Source organism: Heterocephalus glaber, unplaced genomic scaffold, assembly GCF_053883595.1.
Source record: "Heterocephalus glaber isolate CG9 unplaced genomic scaffold, H.glaber_assembly_v1.0 deba00001550, whole genome shotgun sequence".
NCBI classification, from domain to species: Eukaryota; Metazoa; Chordata; class Mammalia; order Rodentia; family Bathyergidae; genus Heterocephalus; species Heterocephalus glaber.
In genome coordinates, this window is record NW_028258343.1 from 771 (window position 1) to 20379 (window position 19609).

At 36.9% G+C, this 19609-nt stretch overlaps 1 protein-coding gene and 1 pseudogene across 1 annotated transcript; both read right to left on the bottom strand.

Annotated features, from left to right (window-relative positions):
* Positions 1 to 532: 532 nt before the first annotated feature.
* LOC147824196 (trace amine-associated receptor 3-like) lies at positions 533 to 5950 on the bottom strand. The gene is made up of 2 exons (XM_087189998.1): positions 5390 to 5950; positions 533 to 2363 (listed from the first exon to the last, which is right to left on the bottom strand). Exon 2 carries the CDS (start codon positions 2276 to 2278, stop codon positions 1334 to 1336), a length of 945 nt encoding a protein of 314 aa, XP_087046124.1. The 5' UTR covers positions 2279 to 2363; positions 5390 to 5950; the 3' UTR covers positions 533 to 1333.
* An 11971-nt stretch (positions 5951 to 17921) lies between these two features.
* LOC106010411 (trace amine-associated receptor 2 pseudogene) lies at positions 17922 to 18966 on the bottom strand (annotated as a pseudogene).
* Positions 18967 to 19609: the final 643 nt, after the last annotated feature.

Here is a 19609-nt window from a genome sequence, read left to right on the forward strand (position 1 = left end):
AATTTAGTTTAAATCTAACATAAATTCATTCTGTTTAATATGTTTGCAAAGCATAATTTATTCATTGATATCATTTCCTTTTGCTGCCATGAACCAGCACTTCCTTAAATTTGTATCCCACAACTGGGGACACATTCAGTGGCCCTCCATTCCTAACTAGATGGAGGGAAGGATGGCCCTGATGACTGCAGTCCTATTCTTTATGGCTTTCTTAACCACTTGAAAGATCTTCCCAACTATCAGGCCACGTATTTAGTGATGTCATTCAGTGTTAGAAAGCCAATAATTAAAGCACCATGTTGTAATCTGTATTCACCCTTAAATTTCCCCTACATAAGCTTACATGACCAAAAATCAACTTATTCTTGATGAAGTCTTCCTCAAAATGTCATCACTTAATTTCTGGGTCAATATTCAGATTTAAAATCCAACACTGAAAAATAGTGTGGCAGGATGTGGGCAATGACCCAGCAGACAGGGCAGTGTTCTGAGAGACAGAGCTGCCCTTGAGAGGCTTTCCTCAGCCTAGCATTGGGCTTTCAATTTTTCGATCATAGAGAAGCTTGGGAGATGTGGAGGCAGAAGCCTGGTATGGAAGGAGAGTAGCAAGGATTTGTGTGGTGACTCAAAGCAATAGATATGCAGAAAGTAAGCATCTATACTCACCCCATAAATAATGTTGTGTTCCCATTGGTAAAATGCCATTGGAACCCTGGGCGAAAGTGGCTCTCTAACGCAGAGCACAGAGCGAGTGGAGAGGCTGGGGTGGGAGAGGACCTCACGCTGAAAGTAGTGACGCTATTTCAGAGAAAGACCTCAGAGAAAGCATTATTCATAAAAGCTTACAGCGATAAGAAGATCTTCCCTTTTCTAAATTCCTAGAGTGGAATCAGATAGGAACTAGAACCACTAGCATTTTGTTTTCCTGATTCGTATATTGACCTTTAATTGTTTCATGGATCAAAATCTAGTCCAAGCTGGTCCAAACTATGCTTTATGTCTCTTTTGTACATTTTCTACAAGCATCAGAACAAGTGTACACTGGACAGAGTTAACAATTAACAAATGATGGATGTATGGATTGACTGGTCAAATGTGAGGAAAGTAGCTCTTGAACAGGTTGTAGAATTGGGATTACTGACATTTTGTAGAGTAACATTTGCAGTCACCTGGGATGGAAAGTATACACTGCAGGTAAAAATCCCCAAATCTCATTGTCACTGTTTACTTTTATAATGGTTTTTCATTAATGCCCTTCAGGAAATAAATTTGCACTTTCTGAATGATAGCTAAATATTTTTCCTGACATTATGTACTTAAGAGCTTTCCGAAACTATAGATAAAAGAAGTCATGAATGAGGGGGTTGCAAGTAGAGTTGAAGTACCCAAGCCACACCAAAAGATCGAGTACTGTTATGGAAATGGAGTAGTCTAAATATGGGTCGATCAGAACAGCAAGAAAGCAAGGCAACCAGCAAGTAAGAAATACCCCAATCACTATACCCAGGGTCTTCGCTGCTTTCCTATCTTTTTTCTTAGATAGATTTTTTTTCACTTCTCCTTTCATGTTTTCAGGCATACTGCTGATGACTTGAGCATGTTGTTTGGAAACAATAAAGATTTTGTTATAAATACCAACCATGATGGAGCCAGGAATAAAGAAACAAGTAGTGAACAATATCATTCCCCAAACTTTGTTGAAAGTGAGTGCACAGAAGTTGAACCAGGCAACAAGAATCTCGTAGCTCTGCATACCAGCAACATTGGCCTCAGATAGAACTAAATCAAAACTGAAAAGAGCTGGGACAGACCAGCCAAATGCAAGCAATCGCTTTATCATGGAGGCTGTCATTGTGGTTGCATAATGTAAATGGTAACACACAGTGTAAAATCGATCGACAGCAATGGAACAGAGGTGGAAAATGGAAGTCAGTCTCAGTATCATGTCAAAACTTGCATGGAATTTACAAAAGCCATCCCCAAAATACCAACAGCTCTCCACTGATAGCACCATGCTGTAGGGCATGATGACAAAACCTAGCAAAAATTCCATGGTTGCCATGGAGAGGATCAGAAAGTTTGTGGGAGAGTGAAGCTGTTTGAAATGCAATATCGACATCATGATAACCAAGTTCCCTAAGATGGTGATAACCATGGCTCCAGTCCTAATAGAGTACATTAGCACTCGCACATGAAACACACAATTGGTGGGAGGACAGGATTTATTTCCAAATTTTGTATAGCTGGATAAGTCTTCAGGAATATAAGTTAGATCCATGGTGCTTTATCACTCCATATTCTGTTCCAAAAAGATCAGTCAATATTTCTTCTCTTCTGAATATGATTTCAGCAAATGTCAGATCCTAATAGTAAAATACAGTTCAAAGCCATCTGTTATTAATTCACTTCATTTGTGACTTATTCAAATATTTAAAATTATATCAACAGTGTTTGCTTTCTGTGTGTTTCTGAATTAGAAAAATGAAAAATTTCAACTGCTTATTCTTTCCTATATTATTCTATTCCATTCATTCATCCATTCATTCAACATACAATTAACTGCTCCATTCCTATAATGTATTGAAAATTTTTCGAGTTTTGACTTGGCTTTCACCTTGAGCAACCATTTTCCTAGAAACTCTTGAACTATAATAATCTGATGTAACATACACATGCACACACGCACAAAGTCTAAATGAAGTCACAAAGTTTTTCACCATTCACTCCTTCAGTAATTTGAATTCATTTGCAAAAAGTTTACAGATGTTTTAGAAATGAGAAATGGCACATTGCTGTTGAATTATGTTTTACTATGAGATACAGTTTTTCAACATGGCTGTTGAAAGCCATATACTTGTGGGCTAAACCATGTACCAGGGTCATGTTAATTTCTTCTCTATTTTCTACTCCTCCTCTCTTCTTCTGACCCTTTCATTCTCCTTCCTGTATTTCTTGAGTCACACAGCTTATCTAAGATTCTAATTAGTCGATCAATATTCCATACTTCATCCTTAAGAGACCCAGGAAGGCTACAAATTTTGTGCTCAATCACTTAAAACTCATGTGACTCCTGTTGGTCACAGTAGGCTGAATGAGAGAGTATATTTGTATAATCTACATTTTCAATACATTACTGTACCTGATTTATTATTTATTTTGAGATATACATCAATTACCCTGAAAAACCATTCACTCATAGGATTTAGAAAGGCTTCACACTGCTTATAACAAGCATCCAATCTATTTAGTATATTCTCACAGACCATATAATTTCCATTGGAATGTATATTTAGCAAGTTTATCTATTTAGGCAGATTCAGTTTAGTTCTCCCTTTAAGATCCTAAGAAAGAGCACAAAAAGATCCGCTGCTGATGTCTGTGTTTTAGAGACTCTTGAAAATGTTTTTCTTTCCTGGCTGAGGGATGGAAAAAGGAACCATCTTGTGACAAACAAACCATAGAAGCCTGTGTGATATCAGTTAGAAAAGTTTCTCATTTCCCAGTTACAGGCAGGTATGTGTTTGAAAAGCCTTCGGAGGATGTCTTTTCTAGATGACTGCTCCACGTGACTCTGGTGTGCTCCAGAGCAGGGCTGGCGAACCAATGGCATGCGTTTTTGTGTTTTCTTTTAAGACAAAAGATGTTAATGTATGGGTTGTTTTTTCTAAACTAAAACCTCAGTATTCAGGGTTAATTGCAGGGTTGGTACTTTGTGATAAATAAGTGGGTTTTGGGTTGCAGTTTGGACACTCATCTCTAAAAGGTCACCATCACTGCTCTAGTGTAAGGATTTCCTTCACTGATTTCCAAAGAGCAAGTAGCAAAAGAGTTGGGAGTTTTGCTTCTAGTCCAAATCCTGGTGGTGGTCAGGTATGAGCTCTTCATGACCTGACATGTGATAGCTAAATGTGCCTTGCATACACTTCCAGCTCTAAAAATCTACAAATCATTGGTAACCCAAAAGTTACTTGTTTTCAATCCATTTCTTTTCAATAAGTAGAAAATAGAAGAGGGAAAAAAAAGATGAAAGAGAATTATGGAATGAAGTTTGTGGCTGAAGCTAAAGTACTATGGTTTGGGTATAAAATGTCCCCCCACATTCTCACTCTGGGAGGTGGGCCTGCTGGGAAGGGGTGGCTCACAGGGACTGAGACTGGCACTGGGAAGATGTGTTCTGTTCCCAGGCTCCTCCCTGCTGTCTCTGTTTCCTGGCCGCCATGTAGTGAACAACTTTCTTCTACCATGTTGCTCTGCCGTACAATTCCTGCCTTGGACCCAACTGACAGTGGACTAAACCCACTGAAATTGGAAGGCAAAATAAACCCATCCTCCAGTAAATTGTGGGTGTCAGACATAGGAAAAAAAAATTGTTCCAGACACAGGAAAATAAAAGGATTTATTAATGTACTTTCAATCCCGGGACAGGTATCTTCAATATTAAAGGTGTGTTTCTTTCCAGTACAGAGTTTCCTCTGCTCCTCCCTGCTGCTCTTTCTTCTTTGGTATTCACCAATGAAAGACTTTGAGCATCTAGCCTAGATTATGTTTTAGCATAAAAGTGGTAGCACTCAAAAAATAACTGTTGCCTGTAGTATCTGTGTTAAAATAAATATTGAGTCATATCTCACTTTTTCTTACCTTTAGTTCCTAAAATAAACTGACAACCAATAAAACAACAGCGAAAAAGAAAAGTAGTTACAGGTTAGTGCTAAGAGTAGACACTAGATAGGTATCTTTAATGACTATATAAGTATATGGGAAATTATGGTTGTTTTAAAAAATATATGCATTGTTGCAATAAAAGCAATTGGTTCAATATGCTTGTAAGTTTGCTGTAAATGAATGGAGCACTTTCAGTATTGCTGAAACTGTATTCTTATTTCCAAATGACTGATTTGCAAGTGAATTTTTATTTCATAACTTGTTTATAACTACCATTGCTCTTGCCCTCCTCTTTTGCTTTCTCTCATAAGAATTATGGCACCTACTTCAATTTTGCTCCAAAACAAAAAAATCTTCTCTTTAATCAATTATGTTGAACCAGATAGTCCCCTATGAAATTGCTATTTTTTAAATAGAAAATATTCAAACAGTAATAATTATAAATAATTTCACCCTGAGATCATTTCTTTCTTCCCCTCAAGTTTTATTTTCAAGTTCTAAATGAGAAGATTGGCCTATATCCAGATGCCTACATTTGCAAAAAGTCAGATTTGCAACTTGAAATCATATCATGGAGTTAAAGCCTGTTGAAAATTTTTGATAGGAAGAACATTATCATTTTGGTAGAAGGCAGAAGTGACCTCACAGGAAACTCTGGGTGCAGAATCTCAAATCTAATTTTCATAGCCTTAAAGTATCAATGTAGAGGCAGCACAGTGGCACACACCTGTAATCCCAGAACACAGGAGGCTGAGGCAGGAGGGTTGCCTTGAGTTCAAGGCCAGCCTGGACATAGTGAGACCCTGTTTCAAAAAAAAAAAAACCCTCAAAAATAAAAAATAAAAAAATAAAATATCAATGTAATATAAGCTATAGTTGACAGTGAAAAACCTATGATCCTTTGTTCTAACAGAGGAGACAAATATTTGTGTATGTTATCTGTAAGGTATCAAATAATACAAATATCATTGCAAGGAAATAATGATATTTTAGCCTCTATAGATCATAGGTTCTTCTGAGTGCCTGCTTATGGTATTGCAGATAATAGAGACTTTACAAAACCAGAACTAATTTTAGGACCAACACTAACAGTTATTGATCCATTTCTTCTATTGCCACACTTTAGAAAACAATACCAATTTTTATATATCTAATTAAAAATTGATCTTAAAGTACAAACTTTCAAATGTAAACTCTAATTTTAAGTCTAAAATCATTCTTAGTGCAAAAGTAAATTTTAACAAGAAAGGAGATTTGTGTTAATTCCACTTGAATTTGTTAAAGTGAAGACAACAGAGTAACAGTACAATTTCATTAGTAATTTCATAATTTGCCCTATATTTTACTATAAAAGTGTAAATTATATATGGAGTATAATAGAAAATGCAAAGATTTGTCATTTATGAAAATTCATGATATTGGATATTTTCTGCTTAATTAATATCTAAAAGACTATTTGAAAAGCATTTCAGAGTTAACAATAAATAAATTGTACTCAAATGTACCACTGAAACTAAGATAGACAGAAGAAAATATTTCTTCTATAAACTTAAAGATAGTTTATACTTCATTACAGCAAAAAGGCATCTGGCATTTAAATAACTGATTTATTCCAAATGACTGGTAATTCACAAGTAAGCCTTATAAAAACATATGGTAGTTGGCAATGGACAGAGACATTAATAATGTCTTAATAATGTTGTCTTCATAAAAGCAGCTTAAGAAATAGAAAAAAATCTTTTTAGTGACAGTAAACAGAACAGATAAAGCAACTTCTATTTCAGAGAGCAGGGAAAGCAAGGTGAGTAAGAGCTCAAATCAAAGCATATTTGTTGTAATAGTGAAGGGAAATTCTCTATTAAGTATCAGAGAATGTGGCAGAGAACTAAGAGAGAATCATCTTTTAGCAGGATATCACTTTGCGTGGTAGATAAAGGGAGAGAAATCTTGCCACGGCTGGAAGGTCAGATCGCGGCCTTGCACGTGTGCTGGGTGTCCGCCTCGGCCTCTGCGTGGGAAACCTGGCGTCGCCTCTGCTCCCCTCAGTCCCCAGCACCCGGCCACCTTTAGCCATGTAGTTTCTCTGCTGCCCTGTGAGCTCCGTGACTTGGACAACTCCACTCAGTCGTCAGTCCTTTCATCTCTGCCCTTGTTTGGCCTATGCTGTCTGTATGCTCATTGAATTTCCAAAGAACTCAGACCACAAAGAAATTAAATTCTTAATTTGGATACTGTTTGTATTGGGAATGAAGAAATCACTGTGGGAAGTAAACAGCTACAGAGTAACTTCAGTAAGTGCTGCTTGTGAAGAAAAAAAATGCCAAAAATGAAATGGTTGGCATGTGGCAGTGATTTAAGAAGTACTGCGTATAACAGCTATTTTTTTAAAGTTGGATATAATGCCAAACAGAAAAATACATTTTAGCATTATAGAAATACCTAGTGCCTTGCACTTACTGAATCATGTCTTGCGTAGATTTTTTATTTGCACAAGCATTTTATATATATATGATTTAGAAACTTATAAAACTTGCCAAACAAATTTCAGTGGAAAACTTAAGACTTCCCATGAGAATATCATAACTATTTTTCAGCTAGGGGGAAAAAACACCTTACCTTCTCTATTGAAACCTTACTGTAACAATTTCTGATTTCCTAGACACTATCACTGTTCAATTACTTTGAAGAAAATACATCAGTAATAATCATTTTTAAAGGATAGTACATTTATAGTCTTTTTATTGAGCCAGTACCTTTTTTTTCCTGGAAAGTTAGTTGAGATTCATTGAGTCTCTTCTCATTGTGTGGCCAGAAATTCTGGGAAGTTTAGCTTAAAGGATTAAGAGCATAAGTTTGTCTCTGTTCTCAAGAGAACTGGAGTAGAGAGGCGCTCTCAGAGAGGCACTTGTCACAGGGCCCTGAGGAACTGTTCTTTTAACTATTTTCCCTGAGGGCTAATGAAATAGCTTGTGTATTCTTAATATCTCAGGGAATTTTCAGGTTCTGTTTTCAAAACACACAATAGTAATTTTGTATTTGATTTCATGGTCACTTGGGCTTCATTCGGGGAAGAGCCGGTACTGAAACTTCCATGTGTTAAAAATATACAGACATGTACAGGCTAAAGTAAACATTGGCTAATAGCCAAGGGAGGAATCATTGTGTGAACAATAAAGTATTTCTGTTTGCACCCAAAGGAAACACTGGAGTGGGATGGGAGTATTTGTTTGTATTTCAGTGATTTGTGCCAGTTTAACTAAATCCCTTCTTAGCAAAAGAAAGAAAGAAAAAAAAGCCAATTAAAGTGTCATGAATCTTGAATATCCAGTTTAATAACCAAAGAACACTAAATAAGAAGACAGTTGGGTTCTAGCCTTGCTTCTGAGAGTCATAGCACAATCCAAGTTGTTACTGACCTATCACTTAAATTCAGTTTTTTCATCTGTAACTTCCAACAGACTTTTAGAAATAGAGCAGGCAGGCTTACTGGACTAGCCCTGGAGAACAAAAGCAGAATGAATGAGACAGGAGGCAGCAAGTACACAGGAAGCTTCACCAGCCCACATAGCACCATGACCACGGTTTCAAACTGAAAAGTGCAGAGGAGAGGAATGGAGGAAAGCATTGGTTTAGTGAACAGGGGAAAAGGGGTTGGAGGGAGGGGAGGGGAATGTGGAAAAAAAAGAATTCAGATATATTCTGTACAGGTGCAAATTTTCTGTGATGATTGTGATCATTACGTATGGCAAACGTACTAATAAAAAATTGCAAGTTAAAAAGAAAGACAATCAGAATCACTATGTGAATGATACTTCAAAACACAAATACATCTGGACGTGGTGGTGCATGCCTGTAATCCCAGCACTCAGGAGGATTGCCATGAGTTCGAGGCCAGGCTGTGATACATAATGAATTCAAGACCTGCCTGAACTACATAGAAAGAGGCTGTCTCAAAAAAAAAAAAAAAATAAATAAATAAACTAAAATAAAAGAAAGAGAAACGAGAAGAAAGAAAAAAAGGAAGGAAGGAAGGAGAAAGAAAGAAAGAAAGAAAGAAAGAAAGAAAGAAAGAAAGAAAGAAAGAAAGAATTTAAGCATGGGGCTCAGTGTAGCATGTGAGAGGCCCAGGGTTTTTTTTGTTTTGTTTTGCTTTTTTGGTACTGGGGATTGAACTCAGGACTTTGCACTTGTGAGGCAGGCAGCAGCACCGCTGAGCTAAATCCCCAGCCTTAGAGAGGCCCAGGTTTGATCCCCAATACCACAAAAAGGGGAAATAAATAACAAAGGAAGGAAAAGAAGTAAGACAGGGAAGGAGGGAAGGAAGGAGAGAGGGAAGGAGGGAAATTTTTCAAAAGAAAAAGAAATAAAATACAAATAGAATTTCAATAGAGACAAGCACAGCACTAAATTCCACAGCCCACACAGGAATGCCTCATTCTCATTTTGTCTGTCTACTCTACCGTGAACAAAAACCAATGCTGCAGATATTGCCGTTCTGTAAAAAGGAGTGTCACAAACTCCTTCCAACAATGACAGGAAGCAACCTCCCACTGGGATACTTACATGGTTGTACTTCCTCAAGTCATATGTTAATGAATTGGGAAGTATATTTAATAAGCATTAATTCACAATAGTGTAATTCTATTTTACAGTGAGAGTAAACTATTTTACTCACTTTTTGGCAATTAGTCTTTTAAAATAAAAGCAGAACGTCTTTGTGTATGAGTGTGTGTGTGTTTAAATATCAAAATAGCTAAACATTATTTAATTAAGAGAAATGACTGAATAGACTTAATTCCCACACACTATATTAGTTCTCATAAATGCAACTCCCCATGATGAATGTAATCATTATGTACTGTAACTGTGTACTAATAAAAATAAAAATTTTTATAAAAGAATGTTGATAGACACCAGCAGCATACTGCAACCCCTTCTTTAGTGCCCACTTTCACGGGGAAGGTTGTTAACTTCTCAGGAATTTTGAAAACCAGTTGACATTACATTCATAGCTTAAAATCAGTTATGAAGGAAGACTTTCATTTGTTTGTATACCACAGAAACTATCAAACATCCTCCAACCAGGGATTTTATTTTTCTTTGAGATCCAGATATTAAATATTTGCACCACATCACTGATGAATGATATTAACAAATCAGATATTAATTAGTCAAAACTTATAGTTAAAAAGGCACTAAATAACAAATATAAAATTTCTTTTTTTTTTTTTTTTGTACCAGGGATAGAACTCGGGTCCTTGCACTTGCACAGCAGGTGATGAAACCAGCAAATATAAAATTTCTAATACCCAGTGCCCTGGTAAATATTAGTTTCCTTCTTTACTTCCCCTTCTACAACCTCATTACTCAAAAATACAAGTGTCGATATTAAGCAAAAAAGGAACAATAGATTCAAAACACAACTTTTGGTGAGAATTATGATACATTTATTGAACAGCAGGTCAAATAGCAATGCGAAATGTGTGTGAGCCCACGGAGAACAGAAAGGGACTAAGAACCTTCTACTGCTAATAACATAGAAATTTACTTCTGTGAGTAAAACAGTTCATTAGTGAAAGCTTGTGTGGAATCTGTCACACGTTACATGGTTTTTAAATTCTTTCATTAAAAAAAAAGTTTGATCTCACAACTGCAAAATCTATTAAAGGTTTGAGCCTCAGCTAACACATCACTGCTTTCTGCCAGAATAAGCATTCATGGCATCTTTATTTTCCTATTTATTTACCAATAACGTTTTTGAGTTTTTGAGATAGTCTCACTGTGTAGCTCAGGCTGGCCTTGAACTCACTGCAGTGCTCCTGCCTCCATTTCCCGAGTGCTGGGATTACAGACTGCAGCCCATGCTTGTTTACCAACAATTTTTAATTGTTGATATTTTAAAATACACTTGATCAAATGCTGAGGAACATTAAATGAAAATATTATACAAAGCCTGTGTGGTCATGGGATGTATGTATGATGCTTAAACTCGGCCTGGGCTCTCTAAACTGTGACCGGCTAGGTGACAAGAGCAGCTTGAAGCTCCGCGGCCGTGCTGGGCCACGCCCGAGGCACAGTGAGGTCCCCTTAGCCACGCGGGCACCTCCAAGGTCCAGTCACCCCCCCCCTCCCCGTGCGCCTCCTACCTTCTGGCTTTTCTGCTACCTGGTCCCACACTACAGAGGCACAGGAAATTATAAAGACCCTTGACCTGAGCACCACGAGATAGAGCAGAAGTTAGTAACAGAAAGAGGGCTTCTCAGGCTCCTCGAAGAAAACTGAAGCTCAGCGGAAAAGTAAGGAGAATCTCTACAATAAAGGCACACCAGACCACTGTACTTGGTCTGCTGCTGGCTTGCTGTGACTCATTGACTCGTATATGCACAGGGATTCCTATGTTGCCTACTGTGACAGCAGAGACATACCCTGAAGGAGGCCCATAATTTCTATTGCTATTTGCAAAAAAGAAAAAAAATTTTTTTCTCTTATTTTTAATTATTAATTTTTACTTTTATTCTATTCTTCAAAGTTTTACTTTTCTTTCTTTTCTTTCTTTTATCTTTTCTTTCTCTCTCACTCATTCTCTCGCTGTCCCACATTGCTCCTCATCTCCCCATTTGTTCCTTTCTGCACTGAATTAGGATTTCTCTCTTATTGTTCTTTTCTTCTCTTTTTCCTTCTCTTGATTATCATTAGGTTTAAAGGAAAGTAAATTTGATATCTAGCCTCCCTGTTGCTGTTAGGTGATTCTATTCACATCTTTGTTCTTTCATTCTACCTTTTTCTCTTGCCTTTAGCAACTTCTTAGAGTTTGTGTGATCTTTCTGTGTCTTCTGGACTCACCACTAATCTTACCTGTTCTTTCTACCTGTCCCTCCCTCCCCAACTCCTTGTAACTCCCCACCCCAAAGGGGAAAGATGCTATACTGAAGAGTTTATTCATTATAAACTTACATTGGGTTGGTCCTTGGTTTTAATTTAACTCACATAGTTAAAAGTGATAGATTAATAACTGCCACAAATTGTCATTTTCTAAGCTGTGCTTGATGCTATGGTATTGCTGACTATGTCATTTGGGCTAATGTGTTGTGATTGATCTAATTAGTTTTCCTTCCTGGTACAAGGAAAATAAAATAGCCTTAGAGTCATTAGAGTCTCAAAACCCAAACACAAGCTATATCTGGAAGACACCTCTGAAAAGCAATCATTCCACAAGGGTTTTAAACACAAGCAACAAAGATACCTACATTAAGCAATTTTGAAATATCAACCCAGGAAATAAACCAAGGACAGTACCAAAAAAAAAAAAAAAATGAGAAGACACTTAAGCAAGGCACAAATGCAGGCTTCCACAGCACAAAAAGGAAATTCTGGGGGAAATGAGGCGGAAAAGTCTGATAAGCAACCAGAACTGATAGCACAGGAAGTAACAAAGAAGATCCATAAGGCTCTAGAAAAATTCAAAACATAAATAATCTTCCAGATAAATACAGACATGGTGAGCAGAGTGAAAGACATGATTAGAGACTCTAGAGCAGAAACAGATAAGAAAATAGATGAGATCAGAAACATGCTGGAAGCCATGAATGCCCAGCATAAGAAAGAAATGGAATCCATGAAACAGATCCAAACAGATATTCAGGAGATTAAAAACTCCATTGAAAGCATGCAGAGCAGACTAAGAGAATCTGAAGACAGAATATCAGATATAGAAGACAGGATTGCAGTTAAGGACCATGAAAACAGAGATTTCTTAAAGATAGTAAGGGACCATGAGAAATCAATCCAACAGCTGCTCGATGATGCAAAGAAGAATAACATAAGACTCATAGGAGTCCACGAAAAAACAGGAGAAAGTACAATTGACATAAAAAACTGTTCACAGAAGTAATAGTAGAAAACTTCCCAGACAGAGGTAGAGAATTGGACATACAGATAAGTGAGGCATATAGAACTCCAACCAGCCATGACCAAAAAAATCTACTAGACACATAATAGTCAAGATCCCAGAAACCCAACAGAAGAACAAAATTCTATAGGCAGTTAGAGAAAAGAAACAAATCACCTACAAAGGAAAGCCCATCAGAATCACGGCAGATTTCTCAACACAAACCCTCAAATCAAGGAGAGCCTGGAGTGAAGTATTTCAGGCCCTAAAAGAAAACAACTTCCAACCTAGACTGTTGTATCCGGCAAAATTATCTTTCAAAATCAATGGGGAAATTAGATGCTTTCACTACACAGAACACCTGAGAAATTTCATGAACACCAAACCAGCACTCCAAACAATTTTAAGCAATATCCTCAAAAAAGACAATGAAGATCACAACTCCATGAGGCCCAGCAGAGAGAAGGTACCATGCAAGGTAAGACACTAAAGTGAAAGGGGGGAAAATAAGAAATAAAAGGGCCAACAACAGTAAAACATCATGACAAGGATGAGTCAATATCTCTCAATTATAACCATCACTGTTAATGGCCTCAATTCACCAATCAAAAGAAATAAACTGACAGAATGGATTAAGAAGCAAAACCCCGCAATATGCTGTATACAAGAAACACACCTAACTCAAAGGGAAATCCATAGACTGAAAGTAAAAGGATGGAAAACAGTTCTCCACGTGACAGGAACCCAGAAAAAAGCAGCCATGGCAATTGTTGCACCCAGTGAGAAAGAACCAACCAGAGACTGATATTAAAGCCACACAGGAGTTTATTACTGGCCTGGACCCGAGCTGAGCATCATTGGACTCGAGCCCCAACTGGGGGAAGATTAACATATTTTATACACCTTTGAGGCCAACAGTTTCTAGGCCTCCCTATGGGATAGAACTAGTAAAGCAAGCAAAAGGTACAGAAGCAGAACACCCTGCTGTTAGAACATTTGTAAAACAATAGTTGATTAATTGTTATTTCTAAAGAGACTTTCTAAGGGGAGGAGGTTTTTAAGCTTCCTCTTTTTGAGTTCATCTAAAGGGCAGGCAGGTGGGTCAAGCAGCAATATGGAGTTTGTCTTGCTAACTAGGGTCCTTCAGCAATCTTATTTGCAGACAAAGTAGATTTCAAACCATTAAGAGAGACAAAGATGGTCACTACATCCTTGTGAAGGGAACAATCCAAGAGGAAGAGATGACAATGCTAAATATATATGCACCAAATAAGAATACCCCCAATGATACAAAACAAATATTAATGGACATGAAAAACCAAATAAGCACTAATACAATTGTAGTGGGGGACCTCAACACCCTTGTCTATCACAAATAGACAGATCAACAAGAAAAAAATTAACAATGAAATTCTAGAACTGAACCAACCTATTGAACAAATGAACTTAATAGATGTTTACAGAGTGTTCCACCTCACAAAATCAGAATGCACATTCTTTTCAGCTGCACATGGGTCATTCTCCAAAATAGATCACATGCTAGCTCATAGGACATATCTAAGTAAATGTAAAAGAATCAACGTTATCCCCTGTATATTATCAGACCATAGTGCAATACAACTGGAGATCAATAACATAAAAAACTGCAAAACTCCCACAAACATATGGAAATTGAACAACACCCTCCTGAACAACCAATGGGTCACAGAGGAAATTAAAGAAGAAATGAGACAATTTCTACAAGTAAATGATAATGCCAGTACAACATACAGGAATCTGTGGGACACAATGAAAGCAGTTCTACGTGGGAAATTCATAGCAGTGAATGCCCATATTAGGAAAACAGAGAGAACTCAGTTAAATAACCTAATACAGAACCTCAAGCTCCTAGAAAAAGAAGAGCATAACAAACCCAAAGCTTGTACAAGAAAGGAAATTATAAAGATCCGAGCAAAAATCAATGCAATGGAGACTAAGAGAACAATACAAAAAAATCAATGAATAAAAGAGTTGGTTTTTTGAAAAAATAAATAAAATTGATAAACCTTAGGCAACCTTATCAAAAAAGGAAAGAAAAGGCTCAAATCCATGCAATTAAGAATGAAAAAAGTGAAGCCACAACAAATCCAGCAGAAATCCGAGAATCAATACCTACTTTGAGAACCTGTACTCTAATAAAATGGAAAACACAGAAGAAATGGACAGATTCCTAGATACATACAAATTGCCAAAATTAAATCAAAAAGATATACAAATTCTAAATGCCCCAATAACAATGAGTGAAATTGAAAATGTAATAAAAAACTTACCAACAAAGGAAAGCCCAGGTTCTTATGGCTTCACTGCTGAATTCTACAAGACATTTAAAGAAGTACTATTGCCATTACTCTTTAAACTCATCAAGGAAATTGAAAGGGAAGCAAGGTTTCCAAATTCATTCCTGGAAGCAACTGTTACTTTGATCCCAAACCCAGGGAAAGACCCAACCCAAGAAGAGAACTACAGACCAATCTCCCTAATGAACATAGATGCAAAAATCCTCAACAAGATACTGGCAAACAGAATACAGAGTGTCATCAAGAAGATCATACACCCTGACCAAGTTGGATTTATCCCAGGGATCCAAGGATGGTTCAACATTCGTAAATCAATAAATGTAATACACCATATTAACAGAGTCAAGGACAAAAACCACATGATCATCTCAATAAATGCAGAAAAAGCATTTGACAAAATCCAGCACCCATTCATGATAAAAACCCTACAGAAAATTGGAATAGAAGGTCTTTATCTCAACCTGATTAAGCCTATCTATGAAAAACCAACAGCCAACGTTATACTAAATGGTCAAAAAGTGAAAACTTTCACGCTAAAATCAGGAACAAGACAAGGATGCCCACTATCACCACTTCTGTTCAATATTGTTCTGGAAACATCAGCCACAGCAATTAGAAAAGAGAAAGAAATAAAAGGAATAAAGATAGGAAAGGAAGAAGTGAAACTGTCATTATGTGCTGATGATATGATACTTTACATAGAAGATCCAAAAAATTCAGTCAAAAGTCTTCTAGACCTAATTGACAGATTCAGTAGAGTAGCTGGATACAAGGGCAACACTCAAAAAACAATAGCCTTCTTATACACAAATACCAGAACCATTGAGAGAGAAATTCAGGAAATAATTCCTTTTACAATGGCATCTAAAAAAATGAAATATCTAGGAATCAACCTAACAAAGGAAGCAAAAGACCTCTACACTGAAAACTACAGCTCTCTGAAAAAGGAGGATATAAGAAAATGAAAAGATTTCCCTTGTTCCTGAGTAGGAAGAACCAATATAGTGAAAATGGCCATAATTCCAAAACTACTATATAGATTCAATGTAATGCCAATTGAAATTCCAATATACTTCACAGAACTAGAGAAAATAATCCAAAAAGTCATTTGGAAGCAGAAGAAACCTAGAATAGCAAAAGCAATTCTAGGTAACAGAGACATGGCTGGGGGTATCACAATCCCCAATTTAAAACTATACTACAAAGCTATTGTGATAAAAACAGCATGGTACTGGCAAAGAAACAGACCCAAAGATCAGTGGAATAGGTTAGAAGATGCAGAAACAACTCCAGACATACTCAGCCACTTCATTTTTGAGAAAGGAGCCTACCACCCTCATTGGAGGAAAGATAGCCTATTTATTAAATGGTGTTGGAAAAACTGGATTTCAACCTGCCAAAGATTAAAACTAGACCCATACCTATCACTGCACACTAAACTAAGATCAAAGTGGATTAAAGATCTAAATATTAAGTCAGAAACACTAAACTTGCTGGAAGATAAGTTAGGTAGAACTCTTGAAGACATTGGCATAGGAAAAGACTTTATGAACAAATCTTCAGTAGCACGAGAGCTAGCACAAAGAATCAACAACTGGGATCTCATAGTATTAAAAAGCTTCTGCTCTGCAAGAGAAACTACCAACAGAGCTAAGAGACAACCTACAATATGGGAAGAAATTTTTAGCAGCTGTACCTCAAAGCAAGGTCTACTATCTAGAATATATAAAGAATTGAAAAAAATCAGGGCCCCCCAAATTCAAAGACCCAATTCAAAAATGGGCATCCAAAATGAACAGACATTTCTCAAAGAAGTAAAAACAGCAAATAAATATATGAAAAAATGTTCAACATCACTCGTCATTCAAGAGATGCAGATGAAAACAACACTGAGGTTCCACCTCACCCCACAAAGAATTGCTGCTATCAAGAAATCAACCAATAACAAATGCTGGTGGCAGTGTGGAGAGAAAGGAACCCTTCCCCATTGTTGGTAGGAGTGCAAACTGGTGCAACCACTGCGGAAATCCGTACGGAGATACCTCAAAAAACTAGGACTAGAGGTCCCATTTTACCCAGCTATTCCCCTACTGGAAATCTTCCCCCCAAAATTAAAAGAATAACACCACAGCAATATATGTGCACCTATGTTTATAGCGGCACAGTTTGTAATAGCTAAAGCTTGGAAACAGCCCAAGTGCCCATTGACTGGAAACTGGATAAAGAAGATGTGGGGTTTTTTTTATAAAATGGAGTACTACTCAGCCATAAAGAATGAGAAACTTGAGACATTTATAGCTAAATGGATGCATATTGAGGCCATACTCTTAAGTGAAATAAATAGAACACACATGTGTAAATATCAAATAGTTTTTCTAGTGTGAGAAATTTGAAAGTGGAAATAAGGATGAAAATGATTAAAATGAATAATTGATAATTTGAAATAAGAAAAGGTCCAAGGGTTTGGGGATGGTGGGAGGGGAAGGGGAAAGGGAAGAAGGGAAAAGGAAAATTATGAGAAAGAAAAAAAATGGAATCAAACTCTGTGTAAATAGGGAAGGGTGGAGGGAGTGAAGGGTGCACGGGTAATGGGAGAAAAAATAAGAACTAAGATACATCACGTTCTGGTACAAACACCTAATCATAAATGTAAATGCATTTTATACCTAAAATGTACCAATAAATACATATATAAATAAAAAACCCTCAGCCTGCAATCTAATCTTAGTCAAATAATAAAACAAAAGCTTTTATACATCTTTTTTCTTCCAATTATAACTTTTTCCAGTTATCTCTTTATTGTTGTAATTTTCCTTCTTTTCCTTCTACCTGAAAGTAGTATGAAGGATTGGATGGGTGTGGAATTTGTCTAAAGAGTGATTCTTTTATTTTCCATCAAGACTTAAAAATCAAGAGCCTTCTTTCTTAGCCAAAGTAATGTGCATGTTTGCATACACACACACTCTCTCTCTTTCCACAACTTCATTCTTCTGAGTTCTGTTTCTTTTGCTTCGATTCACTAGTATAGAAAGAGTTTACTCAGTTTCTTTTTGAGTAAACAAATCAGTATTATGGAAATGTGAGCTGAAAATTTTACCTAGCAAAATGTACTTAAGTGCTCTGCGAAACCAAGGATAGAAGAAACCATATATTAAGGGATTACGCATGGGGTTAAAATAGCCAAACCACGTCGAGGCATCAAACAGAACTACAGGAGTAGAAAAGTTCAAAAAAGGATCCAATAAAATTGTGAAAAAACAGGGAAACCAACATAACAAGAAAACACCCATCACTATTCTTAAAGTTTTGGCTGCTTTCTTGTCTTTTCTCATTGATTGTTTTGATTTTCAGATAAGGTATTGATTGCATGAGCATGCTTTCTGGATACAGCAAAAATTTTGCCATAAATCCCCACCATGATAGACCCAGGAGTGAAGAATCCTGCCATAAACAAGGTGGTCCCCCATAGCTTGTTGAACATGACTGGACAGGAACTGGAACAAGCGACCAAGATATCATAGCCTTCTACTCCCTCAGCATAGGCCTCTGAGAAGACCACTCCAAAGGCGAATGCTCCAGGAACTGACCAGCAGAGGAGCAGCAACTGTTTAATGACTGGAATGGTAATTTTGGTGGAATATCGTAAAGGATAACAGATGGTGTAGAATCTGTCATTGGCCAATAAGCATAGATGAAAAATGGATGTGATGCTAAGCATCAGGTCAAAACTGTAATGAATCTTACAAAACATAATCCCAAAATACCAGCAATTCTCTACTGATCTGATCATACTATATGGCATGACAGCAAAGCCCAGGAGGAAATCAGTGACAGCCATGGAGAGGACTAGGAAGTTGGTTGGTGTGTGAAGTTGCTTGAAGTAGGAAATGGAAACTATCATGGCAAGACTGCCAAATATTGTGATGAATGTGGCTCCTGCCATAAATGAGTAGATGGTAACTCAGACACCCAGGGACCTCTCATTTTCTGGACAAGATCCATTTCCATATTCAGAGCAATCTAATGTTTCCTTTAGAAAATCAAGAACACATGGAATTTTGTCAGAAAAAAGACAAGATATCTTTTATGCATGCTTTTATAGAAAAACTCAAGAAAGACATAAAGACTCAAGGAAGATAATTGTCTTTCCCACTTGTTTATCTTAATCTTTGTTCATAATTTTATAGAATTCTAACAAGAGGTTTAAATGATCACTATTTACATTATTTTACCATAAACATTTAATAGACTTCTAGTTTATTGTTCCAGAGTCAGAATTTGAGAAGGGAAAGGAGGGGGAGGAAAAGGAAGATGAGAAGAAGAGGAAGGAGAAGAAAGGGAAACAGAAGGAAAGGGAAGAATATTTGAGTAGAAAGAAAAAAGAAACAGCAGGTAAAGACAAAGAAGAATCAAGTTTATTATTAAAATAATAATAATTTCAGAAGGCTGAGGCAGGAGGATTGCCATGAGTTTTAGGCCAGCCTGGGCTGCATAGTGCATTCAAGGCCAGGCTAAACTACATGGTGAGACCCTGTCTCACAAAATCAAAAAGAATTAAATAATAAAATAAAATAACAATAACTAATCCTCGTTACATGTACAGGAAGACTAGGGAGCTACGAGACAATATGTATACTTCTTCCTCAGATTAATCTGGAATACACAATCAGATTTGATTTGCATGGGGTCTATTGCACCCAGGGGTCCAGGAGGTTATTATTTG

What these genes read in the sequence shown, in the direction of transcription:
- LOC147824196 (XM_087189998.1), bottom strand. Translation starts at nt 2,278, where the DNA reads ATGGATCTAACTTATATTCCTGAAGACTTATCCAGCTATACAAAATTT.